At 29.3% G+C, this 27,960-nt stretch overlaps 1 protein-coding gene across 8 annotated transcripts in view; it reads left to right on the forward strand.

The window, feature by feature from the left end:
* LOC145293826 (potassium voltage-gated channel protein Shaw-like) overlaps window positions 1–27,960 on the forward strand; it is a 523,690-nt gene that overhangs the window by 339,164 nt on the left and 156,566 nt on the right. For 5 of the 8 annotated variants that reach the window (XM_080140468.1, XM_080140472.1, XM_080140470.1 and 2 more), the window contains one exon: window positions 2,753–2,779. The exons of the other annotated variants lie outside the window; for them this stretch is intronic. In XM_080140468.1, coding sequence (XP_079996594.1) covers window positions 2,753–2,779 — 27 coding nt within the window. The remainder of the gene's footprint in view (window positions 1–2,752; window positions 2,780–27,960) is intronic. 8 annotated transcript variants of the gene reach the window in all.

Raw genomic sequence — 27,960 nt, forward strand, 5'->3', positions numbered from 1 at the left:
AATAGAAAATCCTTTTGTCACGTTTAAATCTTTCAGATGGGTTCTGATTGGGTAATCCAACTTTTCTTTTACCGGAATAAAAGAATAACAGATTTGTATTTATAGAAGATTTTCTGCCTCTAACTATTCAAAACAAATTTCATTTTCCCCAAATGTGATCAAATATGAATAGCATTGCTGTTTTGTATACATTTCACTTAATATACTATCCTGTATTCCAACAGTATTGTGTATCATCCTTTTTTAAAACAAAATAACTTTGGTTTCTCTTAAATTCAATGACTTGATTCTAATTGTTATTCCGTCATCCTGTTCTTTTATACTCAATCGGTTTTTAATGTACATTGCATCGGCTTCATTTAAAACATGCATTGATTTATCTAGAATACTAATTTATAACCGTTCGCTTACATGGCGTCTGATGTGCTTACAACGTGCATTGAATTTATTTAATTTCTGTCACATTAACCGTTTTATGGTGATTGGTGTTGTGTGCATTCATCAATAACTTCACTTACCAATCAAGTCTTTAAGGCATTTTTCATTTCATAATCTTCCCGTTTTGATCAGTAGCCTTTAGCATTACTTTGTTAGTGTTTGTTTGTTTTTAGCCACTTAATAATTTTCATGCAACTGCTGCTTTCTTATTTGCAGATTCATTTCCATTTTAACTATTTTCATGCCCCTGTGCTTCCATATATTTACCAGCGTTCGTTCTGAAAAAAATTTAATCCACATATTTTTTCATTTACAGTTTTCATTATACTAAACGCGTAAAATACAAAAATAATATCTTATTTATTAATTCCTAAACTTATGACTATCAATACATTATACACAAATAGAACATATGGATGGTCATTTTCGCAACAAGAATATAAATTTCTTCATTCAAAAACAAATTGCATAGCTAATTCTTTTTGGGATGTCAAGGCCAGTAATTGATCTATTCTTAAAATTCAAGGTGCATCTCTTAAATTAATTTTTATTAAAAAATTGCTCTTAACTTCCACCAAGGCTTTCAGGTGGACATGAATCTGGAACATGCTGCTTTCAAGGTGTTTTTTAAAACATACCCAAATACCACTTTAACTTCAGGTTTTTATAACATCATTTTGGAGGCAAAGTCTTATTGATATGCAAATCCATGCATAGCAAACTACATCCCTCAATGATCTTTAAAGATCATCTAACCACGTGTCCAGATTGGCATTCACATCAACTTAAAAAAGAAACGCTAGACATTACTAACCTCTCAAACACCGGGAGACACTACCAATCTCTTCAAATATCGCTGGACACTACTAGCCTCTTCAAACACTGCTAGATTTTAGTAGTTTCTCAAACATTACTAGACCTTACTAGCTTCTCAAACATTGTTAGATTTTACTAGCTTCTCAAACACTGCTAGACTTTTTCTCAAACACAAAAAAAGTCAGTCGAATCATAATTTCCCATTATGCGACGATGATTAGAAAAACGTCTGACTTGAATCACATTTTAATCTTCCATTTTTCGACACTTTCAAATTTCAAAGTTCGATGCAAATCGTTTAATATTTCCATTTCCTGACACTTTCGATTTTCAAAAATCCCACTTTCATCTCAGTCGCATCAACTTTATATTTCATGCTGCAATAGCTTGTAATAAAAAAAAGGATTGTTATCAGCATTTGTACGAATAAATTCCGACCTGTTCTGTTCAGTTCCAAGAACTTAACTCCCATTGCCCTCTCGCCTTCAGGTGTTTTATAACATCTTTTTGTAAGCGAAACGTCATTGATATGCAAGTCAATGCATATCAAACTGAAAACACACCCCTAAAACATTACAGTTTGCAAGAACTTGGTGTGTGAGACTTTTTGTGGACTATAATTAACCAACTGTTATGCTGCAGAAGAATCAGTGTATCATCGTTGGTAGAATTTTATTGAAAAAGTTTGCGGCTTTTGTAATGTGCTTTTCATGCCCTTGATTGTGAGTGATTCCGATATTTGAGGAGTAGCAAAGATCTTCATTCAGCACTTTCTTCACAGTGACCACTGTTTCTCTCACCAAGAGCCACATTGCATTGCCTGGATATTGTTGCATGGATGCAGCAACTCAAAATGTCATCTAGAATCCTTCCTTATAACCACTGATTCCATATCTTCATAGTAATTATCCAGTTCATATCTTCAAGGTACTCAAGGTACACTGAGCCCCAGCTAATATTTTTTAATTATTAATCCGGTGTGAACCATGATGCTGCAAGTTACTTACTTCCAATATTTTGGTGCTTTCTAGTCGCCCACAGTCTTCCACTCTCAAACCCAGAAAAGGTTATCTGATGCACTTTACTGCTATTAAATATTTGAAGTGATCCTGAAATGAAAGCATATAAAAATATCAAATTTATTTCATATTTCCCATTCATACGAAAAGATAGATAGGTGAATAGATTGATAGATAGATAGACAGATGGATAGATAGTTCAACAGATTATGATCAATAGATTATGATTAATAGATTATGAGAATCAATAATTTTTGCTCTGAAAGAAGTGTTCACGCTGATTTGATTTTTTCAAATATATTTTTTAATTATTTTTTTTTATTTTTGTTACTTTTTAAGCTTTTGTTTGTTCGTTTTTTAAGTTTACTTTTAAAAACATCATTTTATTGATTTTGTTTTATTTCACAGTTAGCCGTGCCACCTTTTAACAAAAGATCACTAAAATGCCAACATTATATTATTTTTATTTCTTGATCCAGGACCTTACGACTATGGATATACAATTGGTAGAGTATACATTGAAAAAGTTTGCTTTTATTTTTTCGAATGTGGGATTGACATTTTGCTTGTTTTCTTCTTTTTTTTTACTAACATAAAATTTCTCTTGCTTTCCTAACATGACGGTCCTTTTCTGCTTAATCAATTAGTTTCTAATCTTTTAAAAATGTCAATTGTTTCAAAGACAAAGAAAACGATTGGTTGGCTGCTTAGAAATTTTATTTCAAGGAATACAAACATTCGTGTATGAATACATAACACACTTATGGTGCCGGTAATTAGAAATCATCATCAACATCATCAGCATCATGAAATATAAAATTATTATAAGATGTACAATAGAAAACTAAAACTGGTAAAAAAAAATAAACAATATATATATATATATATATATATATATATATATATATATATATATATACGAGCAAATAGTTAATAAAACATGTGAAAAAACACCTTGAAAAAGAGTTAAAAACATATTTAATCTGAAAAGGAAACACTAGATAAATGGATAGTACTTAATCCGCGGAGTTTCGAAGAAATACTTTCCTTCTCATCAGAGGGTAGGAATTAGCAAAATGCGGGATCGGATTTTGCATGCAGAAGTATTTGATGAAACAACGAGATCTTTGACAGATTTTCCTTTGTTGCATAAGGATAGTTGCTTGATGATTGCCATTGGGAATAAAGCGCAAAAGTTTTGTATGTTTTACTTGTTATTAACATATCTTATATATATATATATATATATATATATATATATATATATATATATATATATATGTGTGTGTGTGTGTGTATATATATATATATATATATAGAGAGAGAGAGAGAGAGAGAGTGTGTGTGTGTGTGTGTGTGTGTGTGGAGCGAAAGAGTATATGAGGATAATGAGAGATCACTAGTCCTGACTAGTTCAAAATATATTCTCCAGATATGTGGGAAAAGCATGAAAGACATTAAAAATCTTAATTCTCTTCTCCATTAGTTCTAAAATACCGAACACGTCCCATCCCCGTACTTTTCAAAATAGTAAATACAATAGCTACTGCCTCAATGTAAAACTACATTGACTTTGACAAGATCGTGCAGATGAAAACCTTCGCATATTTATGTAAGTGAAACGACTTATATATTCATGTTTTATCTAAAAGGATTATTGATTTTATAAAAAGTGATACTAAAGAAGGAGAATAATCATTAGGACTATGACAAGAGAATATTCATATCATTGTTTTGACTCTCGAGTGTATATCCGATACAGACCCAGTTAATCAATTGAGAACCACATCACTCTATCTAAAAACATATAAGATATTAACTGGTATATACTCGAGAGTCAAAATAATGAAATGAATATTCTCTTGTTATAGCCCTAATATAATCACATATAAATAAAAATGGATTGATTTATATGTATGTAAATCTTTTAGCATAGATTTATAAATGGGAATATATAAGTATATTTTATTCATGTCTGTGTCTCCCGACTTTTATATTACATGTAGCTTGTCATCTTTATAACAGATGAACTAGCATGAATATATTACGTGTTTCGTTGGCTAAAGTGATTTCCTACCGATCGTGTCCGTAACACCTTTGAGTTACATGAAAGTCTTGACAGTGTGACATTTTAACAGGTAAGATACTATTTTCTAGAGAATTCCAGACAAAATCATTTATTGTGGCATTTATGTATCTTTGTCATGGCAATTTATTTTCCACGTGTAGAGAAATATGTCAATTTAATATGATCTTCAGGTTAAATTTATATCACGTTACAACTCTCCACAATAAATATCATTTTACCTACACATGCTTAATAAACGTACATTTTCTCTCTAAAACTATATTTACTGCTGTTTGAAATCCACACTATCAACTACGTTTGTCTTATTTTTCTGTGTGAAATTCATCATGGCAAGCACGTTTACCTTAATGCGAAGTCCACCATATCGCTTACGTTTTCTTTATTGTTCTGTAGGAATTCCATCATGTCAATCATGATTACTTTATTGTGAAATTAAACATATGAACAATTTTTAATTTCATGTCTCTCATGTTTTTTTCTTATCGTTTTTATTTTTTTGTTTAGATTTCTCTCATTGAATTCCGAATTCTTTCTTCATTTAGATGTTCATTTCTTTATGAAGATTGAAATAGTATTTAATAGCAAAGTCCCGACCTTAACATTTGACCTTGACCTTATGCACTATCCCTAGGTCAGAAACTATCATCATTCCGGATTTGGTCATGATCAGTCTAATGTTGTAGGTATATATACATAGTGAGTATATATACATAGCCTATGACCTTGACCTTTACATTGAAAAATGGTGTGCACCATCCCTAGATGGGGGACTATCACGTCAGGTTTGGTCATGATCGGTCCAATGGTGAGGTTGCAGGAGAGTTGCACGCACACACACACATACACACACGCACACACACACACACACACACACACACACACACACACACACACACACACACACACACACACACATACACACACACATACACACACGCACACACACACACGAACGCTACTACTTTATATATATAGATTGGAATTATCTGTTGATGTGATTTAATACAGTTAATCAAGGTCAGGATTGGAAAACCTTGCAATTCTTCATTTTCAGTTGCTAATGAATGAAAGTTTTTGATCAAATAGAATTCACTCAATGAATAAAGGCGATGTAAAAATATTCTGAATAAAAATAATGACAAAGATGGAGTAAAAATTTAACAAGAAAACCAAAAGAAAGTTAGGTTTATAATTCTAGAAAAACTCGTTTTTATTATTTGTAATCCAAATCAGTCATGGCGATTGCAAGATTTAGTTGTTAACAAAAGATGAATTTATTGATAACATCTTTTTTTTATTGCAGAAAATGTCTTCCTTGATATTTAGATTTTTCTTCATAAAAAATACAAATCTATTATCTTGATGCTTTAAAAGATCAAATCAGTTTGTTCTATGAAATATGAGAATCAGATAAGATCTTTGATTTTTATTGATTTTATTTCTCATTTCTAAGACAAGAGATGTGAGGAAGAATGCTTTCTGCAATGATGATTGCATCGATTTAGACAAAATTCTATTAAATGTGTGATTTTCTGAAAGCCTTCTGAAATTACTGCTATGAGCAAATAAACCTCTTTTTTCATTTTGTCCATATGTTGAGTGAAATACAATCAGAAATCTGCCAACATTCATGAACAGGTTAAATCTAAACGTTTTGCTGAGAAAATATATAACCGACCCTTTGTATCACGTACAACGAGATGTGTTCATATTGTGTATGACATTTCATTGATTGTGCTATGCAGTTTCTACACTTGGTATTTTGTTGTGGGAACTGAAAAACAGTGACTGTGCAAGATTCAGTCGTTCTCCACATTCTACAACCCCAGCTAAAAATAAGCATTCACAATCATCACTGTGCCTTTTACAACACACTTGTTCTTTTCATTATTATTTATTATTTACTATTGTATTGATAACACCACAACCTGAAGGGTTATATGCACAGATACATAGCATAATCATCTGATGCATTCACATAAAAATATTCATCATACCTGTTAGTTTGTATATGATAGGTGAAGATGAATCATTTATGAGAGTTTTTTATATGTATTTGCTGAATATCAAATTCTCAATTTTGAAAAACTATAATTTGCCTTCCTCAAGGCCACAAACACATTTGAGGGGTATATAACAGTGTAACATTGTGTGGGGAATTCTTCACTGGAATATTAGAATCATTTAAAAGAACAATAACTCCACTATTTGCTCTGGATTTTTATTTAATTTTTACAGTAATTTAGAGCAAGTATATACAATGAATTGTATTTTTTAATCTCGCCGTAGATCAGGAAAATCCTCGAAAACTATTCTTTAGATTTTCTACCCATGATGCACGTTCCTGTACTCGAATAGAAAATGCCCATTTATTTTGATTAATATTACGTCAAATTTTCTATCTGTACATATGAGATGAAACATACCCAAAACTGAATCTTGCTAGAATATACCCCTCATACAAGATATGAATGGTATTGTCCTTGTTGTCCCTTGTTTCTTGTGCACTAGGGATGAAGCCATGTCAGTATAATTTTCTCTTTGGTAGACTGGCCACTCATGAAGAAAGATTTTAACAAGAAATAAACAAAACTTTTATTAACTTAACTACACATACACATTTTTAACTATGAGATTCTTGTGACTTGACCCATATCCCCACATAGACTGCACTCCTATCTATCCAGTCTAACTTAACGCATTAGCTAACTAAAGTTTATGCAGCAACTGATGTTACATAGGCAAACCAACCAATCAGATAGTTTAAGACAGGAAATGATAAAAGACGAAGGTTATACCTATTTAGGAATTAGCTAAAATAAAAGAAGCTGAAATGAAAGGAATATTAGAAAAAGAATACAAGAGAAGACTATGGTTGGGTTTTAGGTCATGGGGAAAAACAAATATTCGCGGTAAACAAATGGTTAGTATTTTGACATGCGTTGAGTATTAATTAATGGAAATAAAAACACGAACTGAAAGATATGGACAAGAAGATAAGGAAAACGAAAGTAATGATAATGAATGTAGCTTTTCACCCAAAGAGTTATATCTAAAAAGAATAAAGGAAATACAAAGCCTAATAGAACGATGTGTAAAAGAAGAAAATAGTCTGAAAGTCTACATCTCCAACTGCAAGGAAAAGGTTATAAAAGGTGTATCAAAATTTGAAAAATTGCAAGCGAGCGAACTAGTAAAGAGCAAAGGATTTAAAGAAAGAAATAAACAAAAAGTGAAAGATAAGGCGATTGAGAAGAAAATTCATGGTAAATTCAATAGAGATCTACCAGGGGCAATGGACAATGAAAAACCTGGCGATAGTTGTTAAAATGTGACTTGAAGTTTAGGACAGAAGTCCAAATATGTTCTACACAGGTAAAATCTGCAATAATAACAACCAGACACAAAATGTAACTACAGAAATAACAGATTGAAAAAATTAATCAAATACATTTAAAACGGAAACGGAAGTAAAAAGGATGAAAATCAAAATTTGTTAGACTATAAGAAAAAAACTCTACAGGATTACTGGGTAGAAATGCTGTCCTATGGTGCTAAGCGACAACCTCCAAAATATTGTATTCAATCCTAGGCACCAGTAAATAAGAATACCATATTGAAATTAGAAGGCACACAATGAAAAGTTAATAAACTAATGAAAGGAAAACTAGGATGAAATAAAATAATTATGAAATAAAACTTTGTTGCTTTCTTGGCAATTTCTGAAACGTTTCATTTTTGTTTTAATAAACTAGACACTGCTTGACTTTTTTGATCAACGTTGGGAGATTTCTACCTGTAATCGATTGTGATGACAAACAATAGTTAGAGAACAAAGTTATAACTGGTGATGTCAATAAATAAGTCATATAAATAAATAAAATAAACCAGTCATATAAATAAATAAAATAAATAAGTCATATAAATAAATAAAATAAATAAGTCATATAAATAAATAAAATAAACCAGTCATATAAATAAATAAAATAAATAAGTCATATAAATAAATAAAATAAATAAGTCATATAAATAAATAAAATAAATAAGTCATATAAATAAATAAAATGAATAAGTCATATAAATAAATAAAATAAATAAGTCATATAAATAAATAAAATAAATAAGTCATATAAATAAATAAAATAAACCAGTCATATAAATAAATAAAATAAATAAGTCATATAAATAAATAAAATAAATAAGTCATATAAATAAATAAAATAAACCAGTCATATAAATAAATAAAATAAATAAGTCATATAAATAAATAAAATAAATAAGTCATATAAATAAATAAAATGAATAAGTCATATAAATAAATAAAAGAAATAAGTCATATAAATAAATAAAATGAATAAGTCATATAAATAAATAAAATAAATAAGTCATATAAATAAATAAAATAAATAAGTCATATAAATAAATTAAATAAATAAGTCATATAAATAAATAAAATGAATAAGTCATATAAATAAATAAAATAAATAAGTCATATAAATAAATAAAATGAATAAGTCATATAAATAAATAAAATAAACCAGTCATATAAATAAATAAAATAAATAAGTCATATAAATAAATAAAATAAATAAGTCATATAAATAAATAAAATGAATAAGTCATATAAATAAATAAAAGAAATAAGTCATATAAATAAATAAAATAAATAAGTCATATAAATAAATTAAATAAATAAGTCATATAAATAAATAAAATAAATAAGTCATATAAATAAAATAAATAAGTCATATAAATAAAATAAATAAGTCATATAAATAAATAAAATAAATAAGTCATATAAATAAATAAAAGAAATAAGTCATATAAATAAATAAAATAAATAAGTCATATAAATAAATAAAATAAATAAGTCATATAAATAAATAAAATAAATAAGTCATATAAATAAATAAAATAAATAAATCATATAAATAAATAAAATGAATAAGTCATATAAATAAATAAAATAAATAAGTCATATAAATAAATTAAATAAATAAGTCATATAAATAAATAAAATGAATAAGTCATATAAATAAATAAAATAAATAAATCATATAAATAAATAAAATAAATAAGTCATATAAATAAATTAAATAAATAAGTCATATAAATAAATAAAATAAATAAGTCATATTAATAAAAAAATAAATAAGTTATATAAATAAATTCAATAAATAAGTCATATAAATAAAATAAATAAGTCATATAAATAAAATGAATAAGTCATATAAATAAATAAAATAAGTCATATAAATAAATAAAATAAATAAGTCATATAAATAAATAAAATAAATAAGTCATATAAATAAATAAAATGAATAAGTCATATAAATAAATAAAATAAATAAGTCATATAAATAAAATAAATAAGTCATATAAATAAAATAAATAAGTCATATAAATAAATAAAATAAATAAGTCATATAAATAAATAAAATAAATAAGTCATATAAATAAAATAAATAAGTCATATAAATAAAATAAATAAGTCATATAAATAAATAAAATAAATAAGTCATATAAATAAATAAAATAAATAAGTCATATAAATAAATTAAATAAATAAGTCATATAAATAAATTAAATAAATAAGTCATATAAATAAATAAAATAAATAAGTCATATAAATAAATAAAATAAATAAGTCATATAAATAAATTAAATAAATAAGTCATATAAATAAATTAAATAAATGAGTCATATAAATAAATTAAATAAATAAGTCATATAAATAAATGAAATAAATAAATCATATAAATAAATAAAATAAATAAGTCATATAAATAAATTAAATAAATAAGTCATATAAATAAATAAAATAAATAAGTCATATAAATAAATAAAATAAATAAGTCATATAAATAAATTAAATAAATAAGTCATATAAATAAATGAAATAAATAAGTCACTTATGGCTTGAATAGTTACTTATAACATTAGTGTAGCATTTGTTCTGATATTACTTTAATTTTTTATTCTCAGTTAGTGGAGGAGACTGGGTCATTTTTTTAATGTTTGCTCCTTTCTCCACATTAAAAAACGATCACGGTGTCTCGTAGGGAGGCAAAGTAAATAGAAACATTTACATCATTCCCTTACTCCCCTCTCTTATACTCCTGCTACTAACTACTCTTCTTTTATTCCCTTCTTTCCATCACTTCTCGTTTAATGCGCTTTTTCTCGAACTATCTTATAAATTCAATGAAAAAATAATGAAACAAGCAAAATTATTGTGTTAGTATTATACTAGCTCTCCTTACCTGGCGTTGTCTTGGATTGTTTTCACATATATATAATAGATGTGACTGAAATGTAAACCAATTTACAAAACAATGAATAAATCTTATGAATCAGTATGAAACAGTATTATACGATATTTAACTTGATTGTGTTTTTTGGAATCGGTTAGTCCAATTCTTTCTACAATCATATATTTACATGATGCGAACATTCAGAGTGATCATACTGCTATGAAATCGACAATCAACCCGACGGTGTCCACTTCTATACCGTCAGTAAATCTTAATGTATATCAAAAGCAAAGCTAAAGAATCTTCTCTTTTTAGAGTAACTTCTTTTACCTTATTTGCGTTATTCGGACTCTTTTTATGTAATATTTTCATAACGTTTAAACCGATGTAACCTCCAACCTTCTGTACATAGTTTCGAACTTGGTAATCATTATATAAAACGACTTTTGCTTTTAAAAATAAAATATTGCTGAATGTTGCCGGTGAAATTTCAATCATAGCATCATTTTGCATTTGCTTATTACCTTTTCCACAAAAATGGCCCCAGTTTTTGTCAATAAAACAAGAAAAGGCGATCGTAAGCTACGTCTTTCATTCACTCGACCGTTTTATTGATGAAAATGCTATTACAAACTGAAGTGTGACAAACTGCCCAACAAAAACCTAAGCCGAGATCCGTGGATGCATCTCAAAAGAAGAGACAATGCACTGAAATATATCTACAGCCAATTGTGTTCGCCAATCAATGCATAGATCCAATGGTGGTTGCTTGAAAACTCATCAGAATAATTGCAGTGGTGAACAGGACAGACGTCAGTCGAAAGCCATTGTGTCCCAGAAAGATGCCCATGCTACCATTCAATACCATGGCAACAATAATCAGTATGAGTTCTACAGCTAATATCTCTCTCCGTCTCTCTCTCTCTCTCTCTCTCTCTCTCTTTCTCTCTCTCTCCCTCTCTCTCTCTGTCTATCTATCTATCTATCTATCTATCTATCTATCACAGATAATAATAATAGAACATAGTAATACAAATGTATCTCTCACTCTCATGCTTTTTGCTTCTCTTTCGATTTCTTTCTTAATTATCGGTTCTGTCTTTCTCTACATATTAGAAATAACAATTTTAGTCTAAGCATGCAACAGTAAAGCTCTCTTTCTCCCTCTCTTCTTATTTCCTTCCTTTTCTCTCTCCTCTCTCTCTCTCTCTCTCTCTCTCTTTCTCTCTCTCTCTCTCTGTTCTCTATCTTAAACTTTATGTTGGGAATAATATCGCCTGTGCACGTTGCAATAAAGTTCTCTCTTCCCTCATCTTCCTTTCTTTTTTTTTCTGTATCTCTTTCCCTTTCTCTCTCGCCTTTTCTATCTTTTGTCTTTCTCCACATCTATCTCACTATTTTCCCGCTCTCTCTCCCTGTCCGTCTCTATTTCTCTCCCCTTCTCTTCCCCTCTCTCTCTGTCTCTGTCTGTCTCTCTCTCTCTCACTATCTCTCTCTCTCTCTCTCTCTCTCTCTCTCTCTCTCTCTCTCTCTCTCTCTCTCTCTTTGAATACAGTAGAGGACAGAAAAAACCAGACTAGAGGCCAAGTAAGTGCAATAATCCTTGGGCCAACACTTTGGATAAAAACCAGATGTGTATTTTCCTGGTTTAACCTAAACACCTAGTAATGGTCTGCTTGAATGCTTGATGACCTGACTCACACTTTACTAGGGATAATTGATGTAGTATCAAAAAATGAGGATAATTGATGAAGTATAAAAAGATAAGGATAATTGAGGTAGTATAAAAAGATAAGGATACTTGATGTAGTATCAAAAGATAAGGATAATTGATGTTGATAAGGACAACTGATGTGGTATCAAAAGATAAGGATAATTGATGTAGTATTAAAAGATAATGATAATTGATGTAGCATTAAAAGATAAGGATAATTGATGTAGTATCAAAAGATAAGCATAATTGATGTAGTATCAAAGGATAATGATAATTTATGTAGTATGAAAAGATAATGATAATTGAGGTAGTATAAAAAGATAAGGATACTTGATGTAGTATCAAAAGATAAGGATAATTGATGTTGATAAGGACAACTGATGTAGTATTAAAAGATAACGATAATTGATGTAGTATTAAAAGATAATGATAATTGATGTAGCATTAAAAGATAAGGATAATTGATGTAGTATCAAAAGATAAGCATAATTGATGTAGTATCAAAGGATAATGATAATTTATGTAGTATGAAAAGATAATGATAATTGATGTAGTATTAAAAACTAAGGATAACTGATGCAGTATAAAAAGATAAGGATAATTGATGTAGTATCAAAGGATAATGATAATAGATGTAGTATTAAAAGACAGGGATAACTGAACCAGTATAAAAAGACAAGGATAATTGATGTAGTATTAGAAGATAAGGATAATTGATGTAGTATCAAAGGATAAGGATAATTGATGTAGTATCAAAAGATAAGGATAATTGATGTAGTATCAAACAATGAGGATAATTGATGTAGTATAAATGGATAAGGATAATTGATGTGGTATTATAAGATAAGGATAATTGATGTAGTATCAAAGGATAAGGATAATTGATGTGGTATTATAAGATAAGGATAATTGATGTAGTATCAACAGATAAGGATGATTGATAAAGTACCAAAATATAAGTATAATTGATGTAGTATCAAAAGATAAGGATAATTGATGTAGTATCAAAAGATAAGTATAATTGATGTAGTATCAAAGGATAAAGATAATTGATGTAGTATCAAAAGATAAGTATAATTGATGTAGTATCAAAGGATAAGGATAATTGATAAAGTATCAAAAGATAATGATAATTGTTGTAATATCAAAAGATAAGGATAAATGATGTAGTATCAAAAGATAAGGATAATTGATGTAGTATCAAAAGATAAGGATAATTGTTGTAATATCAAAAGATAAGGATAAATGATGTAGTATCAAAAGATAAGGATAATTGATGTAATATCAAAAGATAAGGATAATTGATGTAGTATTAAAAGATAAGGATAATTGATGTAATATCAAAAGATAAGGATAATTGATGTAGTGTAAACAAGTTAAGGATAATTTATGTGGTATCAAAAGATGAGGATAATTTATAAAGTATCAAAAGATAAGGATAATTGATGAAGTATCAAAAGATAAGGATAATTGATGAAGTATTAAAAGAAAGCGATAATTGATGTAGTATTAAAAGAGAAGGATAATTGCTGTAGTATTAAAAGAGAAGGGTAATTCATGTAGTATTAAAAGAGAAGGATAACTCATGAGAAGGAAAATTGATGTAGTATTAAAAGATAAGGATAATTGATGTAGTATTAAAAGAGAAGGATAATTGATGAAGTATTATAAGAAAGGGATAATTGATGTAGTATTAAATGATGTGAATAATTGATGTAGTACAAAAAGAGAAGGATAATTGACGTAGTATTAAAAGAGAACGATAATTGATGTAGTATTAAAAGAGAACGATAATTAATGTAGTATTAAAAGATAACGATAATTGATGTAGTATTAAAAGATAACGATAATTGATGTAGTATTAAAAGATACGGATAATTGATGTAGTATTAAAAGATAACGATAATTGATGTAGTATTAAAAGATAACGATAATTGATGTAGTATTAAAAGATAAGGATAAATGATGTAGTATTAAAAGATACGGATAATTGATGTAGTATTAAAAGATACGGATAATTGATGTAGTATTAAAAGATAACGATAATTGATGTAGTATTAAAAGATAACGATAATTGATGTAGTATCAAAAGATACGGATAATTGATGTAGTATTAAAAGATAACGATAATTGATGTAGTATTAAAAGATACGGATAATTGATGTAGTATTAAAAGATAACGATAATTGATGTAGTATTAAAAGATACGGATAATTGATGTAGTATTAAAAGATACGGATAATTGATGTAGTATTAAAAGATAACGATAATTGATGTAATATTAAAAGATAAGGATAAGTGATGTAGTATTAAAAGATAAGGATAATTGGTGGTATTGCGAGATAAGGATAATTGATGTAGTATAAAAAGATAAGGGTAATTGATGAAGTATAAAAAGATAAGGGTAATTGATGAAGTATAAAAAGATAAGGGTAATTGATGTAGTATTAAAAGATAAGGATAATTGATGTAGTATTAAAAGATACGGATAATTGATGTAGTATTAAAAGATACGGATAATTGATGTAGTATTAAAAGATAACGATAATTGATGTAATATTAAAAGATAAGGATAAGTGATGTAGTATTAAAAGATAAGGATAATTGGTGGTATTGCGAGATAAGGATAATTGATGTAGTATTAAAAGATAAGGATAATTGATGTAGTATAAAAAGATAAGGATAATTGATGTAGTATTAAAAGATAAGGAGAATTGATGAAGTATCAAAAGATAATGATAATTTATGTAGAATAAAAAGATAAAAATAAGTGATGAGGTATCAAAATATGAGGATAATTGATGAAGTACCAAACGATAATGATAAATTATGAAGTATTAAAAGAGAAGGATAATTGATGAAGTATAAAACGATAATGATAATTGATGTAGTACCAAAAGATAAGGATAATTGATGCAGTAACAACACATAAGGATAATTGATGTGGTATTAAAAGATAATGATAATTGATGTAGTATTAAAAGATAATGATAATTGATGTAGTATCAAAAGATAATGATAATTGATGTAGTATCCAAAGATAATGATAATTGATGCAGTATCAAAAGATAAGGATAATTGATGTAGTATCAAAAGATAAGGATAATTGATGTAGTATCAAAAGATAATGATAATTGATGTAGTATCACAAGATAATGATAATTTATGCAGTATCAAAAGATAATGATAATTGATGTAGTATCAAAAGATAATGATAATTGATGTAGTCTCAAAAGATAAGGATAATTGCTGTAGTATTAAAAGATAAGGATAATTGATGTAGTATTAAAAGAGAAGGATAATAGATGAAGTATAAAAAGATAAGGATAATTCATGAAGTATTAAAAGATGAGGATAATGGACGAAGTATCAAAAAATGAGGAGTATTGATGAAGTATCAAAAGATAAGGATAATTGATGTAGTATCAAAAGATAATGATAATTGATGTAGTATTAAAAGATAATGATAATTGCTGACGTATCAAAAGATGTAGTATTAAAAGATAATGTAACTGATGTAGTATCAAAAGATGAGGATAATTTATGAAGTATCAAAAGATAAGGATAATTGATGTAGTATTAAAAGAGAAGGATAATTGATGTAGTATTAAATGATACGGATAATTGATGTTGTATTAAAAGATAATGATAATTGATGTAGTGTCAAAAGATAAGGGTAATTGATGTAGTAGTAAAAGACAAGTATAATTGACGTAGTAATAAAAGATAAGGATAATTGCTGAAGTATCAAAAGATAATGATAATTGATGTAGTATCAAAAGATAATGATGATTGATGTAGTATTAAAAGGTAATGATCATTGATGTAGTATTAAATGATAATGATAATTGATGTAGTATTAAAAGATAAGGATAATTGATGTAGTATCAAAAGATAATGATCATTGATGACGTATCAATAGATAAAGATAATTGATGTAGTATCAAAAGATAATGATAATAGATGTAGTATCAAAAGATAAGGATAATTGATAAAGTATTAAAAGATAAGGATAATTGATGAAGTATCAAAAGATGAGGAGAATTTATGCAGTATCAAAGATAATGATAATTGATGTAGTATTAAAAGATAATGATAATTGATGTAGTATCAAAAGATAATGATAATTGATATAGTATTAAAAGATAATTATAATTGAGTTAGTATTAAAAGAGTAAGAAGTATCAAATGTCATTGCTTTAGTATTAAAAGATAATGATAATTGATGTAGTATCAGAAGATAAGGATAATTGATGTAGTATCAAGAGGTAATGATAATTGATGTAGTATCAAAAGATGAGGATAATTGATGAAGTATCAAAAGATAATGATAATTGATGTAGTATTAAAAGAGAAGGATAATTTATGAAGTATCAAAAGATGAGGATACTTGCTAAAGTATCAAACGATGAGGATAATTGATGAAGTATCAAAAGATGAGGATAATTGATGAAGTATCAAATGATGAGGATAAAAGCTGAAGTATCAAGAGATAATGATAATTGATGTAGTATCAAAAGATGAGGATAATTGATTTAGTATCAAAAGATTAGGATAATTTATGTAGTACTAAAAGATAAGGGTAATTGATGAAGTATCAAGAGATAATGATAATTGATGTAGTATCAAAAGATGAGGATAATTGATGAAGTATCAAGAGATTATGATAATTGATGTAGTATTAAAAGATAAGGATAATTGATGTAGTATCAAAAGATAAGGATAATTGATGAAGTATCAAGAGATAATGGTAATTGATGTAGTATCAAAAGATGAGGATAATTCCTGAAGTATCAAAAGATGAGGATAATTGATGAAGTATCAAAAGATGAGGATAATTGATGAAGTATCAAAAGAAGAGGATAATTGATGTAGTATCAAAAGATTATTATAATTTATGAAGTATCAAAAGATGAGGATAATTGATGTAGTATCAAAAGATAATGATAATTGATGTAGTATTAAAAGATAATGATAATTGCTGACGTATCAAAAGATGTAGTATTAAAAGATAATGTAACTGATGTAGTATCAAAAGATGAGGATAATTTATGAAGTATCAAAAGATAAGGATAATTGATGTAGTATTAAAAGAGAAGGATAATTGATGTAGTATTAAATGATACGGATAATTGATGTTGTATTAAAAGATAATGATAATTGATGTAGTGTCAAAAGATAAGGGTAATTGATGTAGTAGTAAAAGACAAGTATAATTGACGTAGTAATAAAAGATAAGGATAATTGCTGAAGTATCAAAAGATAATGATAATTGATGTAGTATCAAAAGATAATGATGATTGATGTAGTATTAAAAGGTAATGATCATTGATGTAGTATTAAATGATAATGATAATTGATGTAGTATTAAAAGATAAGGATAATTGATGTAGTATCAAAAGATAATGATCATTGATGACGTATCAATAGATAAAGATAATTGATGTAGTATCAAAAGATAATGATAATAGATGTAGTATCAAAAGATAAGGATAATTGATAAAGTATTAAAAGATAAGGATAATTGATGAAGTATCAAAAGATGAGGAGAATTTATGCAGTATCAAAGATAATGATAATTGATGTAGTATTAAAAGATAATGATAATTGATGTAGTATCAAAAGATAATGATAATTGATATAGTATTAAAAGATAATTATAATTGAGTTAGTATTAAAAGAGTAAGAAGTATCAAATGTCATTGCTTTAGTATTAAAAGATAATGATAATTGATGTAGTATCAGAAGATAAGGATAATTGATGTAGTATCAAGAGGTAATGATAATTGATGTAGTATCAAAAGATGAGGATAATTGATGAAGTATCAAAAGATAATGATAATTGATGTAGTATTAAAAGAGAAGGATAATTTATGAAGTATCAAAAGATGAGGATAATTGCTAAAGTATCAAACGATGAGGATAATTGATGAAGTATCAAAAGATGAGGATAATTGATGAAGTATCAAATGATGAGGATAAAAGCTGAAGTATCAAGAGATAATGATAATTGATGTAGTATCAAAAGATGAGGATAATTGATTTAGTATCAAAAGATTAGGATAATTTATGTAGTACTAAAAGATAAGGGTAATTGATGAAGTATCAAGAGATAATGATAATTGATGTAGTATCAAAAGATGAGGATAATTGATGAAGTATCAAGAGATTATGATAATTGATGTAGTATTAAAAGATAAGGATAATTGATGTAGTATCAAAAGATAAGGATAATTGATGAAGTATCAAGAGATATTGGTAATTGATGTAGTATCAAAAGATGAGGATAATTCCTGAAGTATCAAAAGATGAGGATAATTGATGAAGTATCAAAAGATGAGGATAATTGATGAAGTATCAAAAGAAGAGGATAATTGATGTAGTATCAAAAGATTATTATAATTTATGAAGTATCAAAAGATGAGGATAATTGATGTAGTATCAAAAGATAAGGATAATTGATGTAGTATCAAAAGATAATTATAATTTATGAAGTATCAAAAGATTAGGATAATTGATGAAGTATCAAAAGATAAGGATAATTGATGAAGTAATAAAAGAGGAGGGTAATGGATGAAGTATTAAAAGACAAGCATAATTGATGTTGTATTAAAAGATAATGATAATTGATGTAGTATCAAAAGATGGGGATAATTGATGTGGTATAAAAAGATAAGAAAAATTGATGAAGTATCAAAAGATAAGGATAATTGATGTGGTATTAAAAGATAAGGATAATTGATTTAGTATTAATTGATAAGGATATTTGATGTAGTATCAAAAGATAAGGATAATTTAGTTAGTATCAAATGATAAGGATAATTGATGTAGTATCAAAAGGTTAGAATAACTGATGTAGTATCAAAAGATAAGGATAATTGATACAGTATTAAAAGATAAGGATAATTGATGTAGTATTAAAAGATTAGGATATTTGGTGTAGTATCAAAAGATAAGGATAATTGATGTAGTATCAAAGATAAGGATAATTTATGTTGTATTAAAATATAAGGATAATTGATGTAGTATTAAAAGATAAGGATAATTTAGGTACTATCAAAAGATCAGGATACTTGATGTTATATTAAAAGATAAGGATAATGCATGTAGTATCAAAACCTAAGGATAATTGATATAGTATCAAAAGATAAGGATAGTTTATTTAGTATCAAATATTAGGATAATTGATGTAGTACTAAAAGATAAGGGTAATTTATGTAGTATCAAAAGCTAAGGATAATTGATGTTGTATTAAAAGATAAGTATAATTGATGTTGTATTAAAATATAAGGACGATTGATGGAGTATCAAAATATTTGGAGAATTGATGTAGTATCAAAAGATAAGGATAATGTATGTAGTATCAAAACATAAGGGTAATTCATGTTTTATCAAAAGATAAGGATAATTGATGTGGTATCAAGTGATAAGGATAATTGATATAGTATCAAAAGATAAGGAAAATTGATGTTATATAAAAAGATAAGGATAATTGATGTGTATTAAAAGATAAGGATAATTGATGTGTATTTAAAGATAAGCATAATTGATGGTGTCTTAAAAGATAAGGACGATTGATGTAGCATCAACAGATAAGGCTAATTGATGTAAGGGTCATTGCCGACTGTGCTGCAGACCGACATCACAAAAGGTGTAAAATTAAGTGGCTGTAGACAAAAATTAGTTAATTTTGAGCATGAACAAAAGAAACAACAAGCTGCAGGTTAACTTTTTGTTTTTAATTCTGACCATTTAGCAGCAATTTTTGCCGACTAAGTACCTAATCGAACGTGTGGTACAAGTTCAATTATCTTAAATGTCAAATTTCAACTCTGTACACCAAATATTCAGAGAAGAGTTTGGTAGAAATTTATGGCACACACAGAGACCTTACTATCAGTCATGACCTTGCAGAACAAGCTAATTCCCTGTTTACTAATAAGCAAACATAAATGGCAGGCAAAGCGTTGAACATTCGGCTTATTCCCAAAGGTTTTGGTGTTTCGCTCAATTACACAGTGTCCGAATGGCTCGAAAAATTGGTTGAGAGTTAGTGTGTGAAATATGTAGTGTTGACACCGTTGAACGTGTTCTACAACTCAAACTGGGAGGCAGAGCTCTGACACACTGATGATTTACTCGTGACCAGAGGGAAACAAGGCCTCCTCGGGGCTTTTGCACCAGTCTCTTTTGTTGCATTTAACAAGTTTATTTCTCATCGTTTTCACCCTGAGGAAACTGTGGATGAATGCTGGGGTGACCTACAAATCTGGCACATTTGATCAAAGAAAAACCCTATAACTGGTAGCTCAGTTGTACTTTCGTATCAGAACTCCCTGCTTCAGTTAGACAACAATTACGTGGGCCCTCAAGGATGGAGCACATGACCCTAGAACAGATCCTTGCTAGAGCTAGAGCTTTCATGATAGAAGAGGTAGAGGTGGGTGAGTCTGTTGCTGTAATAGCCATACAATATATTCCACATGTACCTGTTGACCCAACCAGCAGGACGCAATTGCGGTGTCATGCCACAAGTGTTGAGGTCTCAATTACTTTGCCAGAGACTGTCGGCAGCCCAAGAAAGAAAGCAAGAAGAGTTCTCCCGGAGATACGCTGTTATCAGTACCAGCAATAAGGACATGTTACATCAAGTTGTTCAGAAAATGAGATAAGGGGCGAGAGACCAGCACTACTTTTTCTCCATATAAACTAGAAAAAGTGCACTACGCAATAAAGGTAAAATTCATGAGGTAGATTGGATAGTGTTGGTGGATTCTGGATGCGCCTCATCTGTTGTGATTTGGTTGCATGGCAACTCAAAGTATATAAAAGTTCCAAAATTCTCACGGCAGGTGGGAAATGACTTATAAGCCATAGTGTTGGCAGTATAGCTTTAACAGTGACCAAAAGAATCGCCTAAAGACTAATGTACTGTAAAGTGGTAAACAAGAAGCTATTGGGATTCGACCTCCTGTTGGAATGTATGTTATCAAGCAAATCGACAAAAGAAGCAAGGTTAGCGTTTTGCTGGGTGGGCTCTCACTCTTGGTGCAACAATAGAACTGGAACAGCCAGAATTTCATGCAGAGTTCGACCAATGCACCAAATTGTGGATGGTGTTGTGGAAGTGGTCAGGTTATCAGTTGCTAGAAAACTTATGCAGCAGAGTACCCGAGTATAATATCCCTGTAAGAGCTCGTGCAGAATACAATAAGAAATTACAAGCTTGGATTGATGATGGGAGGTTGGTTTCTTACTCAGAAGAGGAATTAGGGTCACCTGAGGACTTGATCCTACTAATGGCAGTCATCCAACCAAACAAACAAAAAGTAAGACCAGTGCTCGACTATTAAACAAGTATGTGGATCCAGTTATAGCTCGCGCAGGTATATGTACTGAAAAGTTGAGAGTGTGGCTATGAGTAAGATCAAATATATTATTATTAGACCTTTGCAAAGTATATCCAGGTACACATGCATCGAGGCCCTATCCATCTGTTCTAATTAAGGGATAAAGGTTTTGCTTGACCAAACCCAATGTGGCATCATCCATCATGCAAACAACTGTTGATGCTATTTTGATGAAGGATAAGCACATACAGCAGGCACCATCTGCCTACATTGGTGATGTGTATGTGGACGAACGTGTTGTGCCCAAGCCACGTGGGAAGGAGCATCTCTATAGCTTCAGCCTCCTCAGCAAATTACTAGAGAGGGTACAGGATGGTGCATGAGTACAGGTCTGAGGAAAGTATAACGCTCTTTATTGGAGAAGAGGGAACAAAATCCTAGATCAGTCGCAACCTTGCAGAACATATTCTTAAAGAAAGAGTGATTCTAAAATGCTGGAAGAAGAAAGATATTTGCCTTGAAATTGTACTTATATTTTATTTTTCTTACATTGGGTCTTTATATAGAAAATGTTAGACAATGTAGATAATAAAAGTTAAAGCCTGTAATTAAATCATGGGAAAGTATTTAATAGCACATAGCTTCGTATTTATAGCTGTATATACACGAAAACCCGGTTTTCGTAGCCATGTATGCTTAAAATCCATATGTAAGAAATAATAATCGATGGTTATTCATGTTTTTAATAATAAATAGCACCAAAATATCGAGATGTCTTCTATTCCAATGTTTTGCCTATATTTTTTATTCAAGGGATATTATCTTAAACAAGGAAGGTAGTAGATGTAATATAAAGAAATGATTACAGCAGAAGATCGATTGTTTATAAAATATTGATTACATAGTTAGAAATGATATGAAATAATCAAATAATCTTCCTTAAAATCACAAAATGATTTTGAATTCTGCAGTTTCAAATTATTAATTGGTAAGTTATTTATTTGTGATAACACTGATATGCATTATTTTTTACTTTAAAGTACAATTATTCATTTTTAAGCGAAAATCATTGAATGTATACATCTGATAAAAGAGAGCATGATGTAGCATTACAATAAGTGAGAGAAATATATATAAGGATTTATAGCCATAAATACATTAGAGTGTTTCGGATCAAGGGAAATAATATCCAACAAGGATTATTATGACATTAAATTATTACAATGTTGTCAAAACACAATCACTATAAACATTGGCGTAATAAATAACGCTGCAAATAAAACGAGATTGTAATTATATCAGCTATATTTCTAGTGCATTTACTATTACTTCTGAGTACATACATACACACACACACACATAGAGGCATAAGCGCATACACACAAACACATGTGTGTGAATATGTAGGTATGTATCTAGTTAAAGCAATTGCTAATGCATATATATATATATATATATATATATATATATATATATATATATATATATATATATATATATATATATACATACTAGCGTTTCACCCCGACGTTGCCCGGGTGTTTGGAGGTGTATGTTGAGCAAAAAAAAAAAAAAAAAAAGCGGTCAATTTATTTAACTTTGACCCCTATTATGACCCCTTAACATTTATTGTTTTGGGCTCAAATCAAGTTATTAAGTTAGATCAACATCCAAGGAACCTATATCTAAAATTTCAAGTGTTTAGACCCAAAATTGTCGAAGGAGTTTGGTAGAATTCTCAATGGTCAAATCGTTGAACTTTGACCCCTTAACAGCCAAATTTCTGGCCGAAAACCGATCACAAAGATTTTCCCAAATTTCAGTACCCTGTATATCAAATTTCTAGTCTGTAGACTTAAAATTGACATAGTTATTGCAGACACGTTCACTTTTATAGATATACTAGCATTTCAGCCGGGCGTTGCTCGGGTGTTTGAATGTGTCTGTTGAGCAAAAAAAAAAAATAATAATAGCAGAAGGCAGGCTCGAACACGTACCGCAAAGGAGGAAAGGACGGAAAAAAAAACCCTGATATCTATGCTGTTACGACCACTGCCAAACCGGAAGTAACATTTTTTAAAATTAAGGCTAGACAATCGAAAGAACTTTCAAAAATAACAGCCAAAAAAGCGATCCCCCCCCGCCCCCTATAGAAAAGTGCCCAGTTGAAGGTGAAGATATTAATGTTTTTAGCCAATTTTTCGATATTTGTCGTCTGGAAGGTCGGACTTCAAATCGATACTGATCTTGGTAAAATCCGTCGCCTCTGTCAAAAGTTTTAGGCACACATGCAAACATACATACATACATACATACATACATACATTTATATATTGGTAACTAAAGATTTTCGACCCAAACCAATTAAAAAGCTTGCCCTATCTCTGAATACCCTTTCTGTGAAATTTGAAATGTTTAGACCAGAAATTGTCTGAGTAATTTGGTAGAGACCGCAGAGGTAAATTTTTTTAACTTTGACCCTTATTATGACCTCTTAACATTTATTGTTTTCGGCTCAGATCAAGTTATTAAGTTAGATCCATGCCCAAGGAACCTGTATCTAAAATTTCAGTTGTTTAGACCCAAAATTGTCAGAGGAGTTTGGTAGAGTTCTCAATGGTCAAATCGTTGAAATTTTACCCATTAACAGCCAAATTTCTGGCCGAAAACCGATCACATAGATTTTCCCAAATCTCAGTACCCTGTATATTAAATTTCGAATCTGTAAACTTAAAATTGACAGAGTTATTGCATAAGGAAATGTACACACAGACACACAGACACACAGATACACAGACACGTTCACTTTTATACTAGCATGGGTGCCCGGGTGTTTGGATGTGTATGTTGAGCAAAAAAAAAAAAGAAAAAAAGTGGTAGTAGGAAGGCAGGTTCGAACCCGTACCGCGAAAGACGAAAAGAACGGGGAAAAAATGATGTCTTTGCTGTTACGACCACCGCCAAACTGGAAGTGACGTAGGTTTTAATTAAAGCCAGTCAATTGAAAGGAGAGGATAACTTTAAAAAATATCGGCCAAAAAAGCAAGCCCCCCCCCCGCCGCCTGTAGAAAAGTGCCCAGTTGAAGGTGAAGATATTAATGTTTTTAGCCAATTTTTCGATATTTGTCGTCAGAAGGGTCGAACTTAAAAACGATACTGATCTTGTAAAAATCCGTCGCCTCTGTCGAATGTTTTAGGCACACATGCAAACATACATACATACATACATTTAGATATTGGTAACTAAAAATTTTCGACCCAAACCGATTAAAAAGCTTGCCCTATCTCTGAATACCCTTTATGTGAAATTTGAAATGTTTAGACCAGAAATTGTCTGAGTAATTTGGTAGAGACCGCAGAGGTAAATTTTTTTTTTTACTTTGACCCCTATTATGACCCCTTAAAATTTATTGTTTCGGGCTCAGATCAAGTTATTAAGTAAGATCCATGTCCAAGGAACCTATATCTAAAATTTCAAGTTTTTAGATCCTGAATTGTTGGAGGAGTTTGGTAGAGTTCTCAAAGGTCAAATCGTTGAAATTTGACCCCTTAACAGCTAAATTTCTGGCTGAAAACCAATCACAAAGATTTTTCCAAATCTCAGTACACTGTATATTAAATTTCGAGTCTGTAGACTAAAAATTGACAGAGTTATTGTGTAGAGAAATGTACACACACAGACACACAGATACACAGACACGTTCACTTTTATAGATATACTAGCATGGGTGCCCGACGTTGCCTGGGTATTTGGAGGTGTATGTTAAGAAAAAAAAAGGGGGTCAATTCTTTTAACTTTGACCCCTATTATGACCCCTTCAAATGTATTGTTTTGGGCTCAAATCAAGTTATTAAGTTAGATCCATGTCCAAATCTCAGTACCCTGTGTATCAAATTTCAAGTCTGTAGACTAAAAATTGACAAAGTTATTGCGTAGGGAAATGTACACAGACAGACAGACAGACAGGCAGGCAGGCAGGAAGGCACTCAGACACACAGGGACGTTCACTTTTATAGATATATAGTCTAGCATGGATGCCCGGCGTTGCCCGGGTGTTTGGAGGTGTATACTGAGCAAAAAAACAAAAAAACAAAAACAAAAAACGGTCAATTTTTTTTTAATTTGACCCCTATTATGACCCTTTAACATTTATTGTTTTGGGCTCAGATCAAGTTATTAAGTTAGATCCATGTCCAAGGAACCTATATGTAAAATTTAAAGTGTTTAGACACAAAATTGTCGAAGGAGTTTGGTAGAGTTCTCAAAGGTCAAATCGTTGAACTTTGACCCCTTAACAGCTAAATTTCTGGCCAAAAATGGATTTCAAAGATGTTCCCAAATCTCAGTACTCTGTATATAAAATTTCTAGTTTGTAGACTAAAAATTGACAGAGTTATTGCGTAGGGAAATGTACACACACAGACAGACACACAGGTACACAGACACGTTCACTTTTATATATATATATATATATATATATATATATATATATATATAGAGAGAGAGAGAGAGAGAGAGAGAGAGAGAAAGAAAGAGATAGATAGATTTGTTTAACAAAATATATACGTATACATAAATATATATGGAAACAAGTTTGTGTTTACTATAAACTTTTTTCACCAACATCATGCAAGTATAAATCATGTAGAATATCTGCATGAAGATAATTACACGTAATAGTTAACTAAAGATGATCATTCCATAAGAAAACCGAAGCAACTAATAGGCAATTAATTAAAATGAATGTTTAAAAGAATGTGCAAGTTAGCTAGATCGTTTGCTAGTGAATGCAATTCCACAACCAAGATTTAAGAAAATTGTATTTTCTGTTTAAATAAATAGAAAAGAGGGTTTTTAATATGAATATCGATATACACAAAAGAAAGGAGGATAGATAGATTGACTAGCATGGGTGCCCGGCGTTGCCCGGGTGTGGGGGGTGTATGCTGAGGGGAAAAAACGGTCAATTATTTTTTAAATTGACCCCTTAACATTTACTATTTTGGGCTCAAATCAAGTTATTAAGTTAGATCCATGTCCAAGGAACTTATATCTAAAATCTCAAGCGTTTAGACCCAAAATTGTCGAAGGAGTTTGGCAGATTTCTCAAAGGTCAAATCCATGAATTTCAACCCCTTAACAGACAAATTTCTGGCCGAAAACCGATCACCAACAGTTTTCCAGATCTCAGTATCCTGTATATTAAATGTCGAGTCTGTAGACTTAAAATTGACAGAGTTATTGCGTAGGGAAATGTACACACACACACACACACACACACAGACACGTTCACTTTTATAGATAGATAGATAGATAGATAGATAGATAGATAGATAGATAGATTAAACAAAAATATATATGTATACATAAATATATATGGAAACAATTTTGTGTTTACTGTAAGCTTTTTACGCAAATATTACGCAAGTATAAATCATGTAGAATATCTGCATGAATATAATTACACGTAATAGTTAACTAAAGATGATAATCCCATAAGAAAACCGAAGCAACTAATAGGGAATTAATTAAAATGAATGTTTAAAAGAATATGCAAATTAGCTAGATCTTTTGCTAGTGAATGCAATTCTCCAACCCATATATAAGAACATTGTATTTTCTTCTTAAACAAATAGAAAAGAGGGTTTTTTATATGAATATCAATACACACGCTTGAAAAACGAATTTATGGAGTGTATATATATATATATATATATATATATATATATATTGGGTCACAAGCACTACTATTATTTACTTCACTTTGATTTTATTTGAAGATTCTTAAACTGTAACATACAAGTAAAAATAATAATTGTGGACAATATAGAAATTCTAGAAGTTCTATAATTTACATAGGTATGCACGATGTGTACAAACGCACTACTTAAATTAAATTTAAAAAGAGAGTGTTACTTTTTCTATTACTGCTTGCAGAGACAATAAAAAGCTTACTATGAGGTAGCAGACTGCTTAATTAGAAGAATAAGAATGTATTTTTTAAAATATTTTAATAAATATTTTATCATGTATTTTGTGTCATTAAAGTATTATATACTGTAACGACACAAAATACTTGATGAAATAAAAGCATTTATAAACATCATTGATTAACACATCTTTCGAATAATAATAATAATAATAATAATAATAATAATAATAATAATAATAATAATAATAATAATTCTGATTTCGTTTATGAACGTCTCTCTGGAAAATGATGGGATTCATTTCCAGAGGATTTCCCTTAATCCCGGCTTCAAACCAGGAGCTTCAAAG

This window comes from Euprymna scolopes, chromosome 15, assembly GCF_053919585.1.
Source record: "Euprymna scolopes isolate OS-2025 chromosome 15, ASM5391958v1, whole genome shotgun sequence".
Lineage (NCBI taxonomy): Eukaryota > Metazoa > Mollusca > Cephalopoda > Sepiida > Sepiolidae > Euprymna > Euprymna scolopes.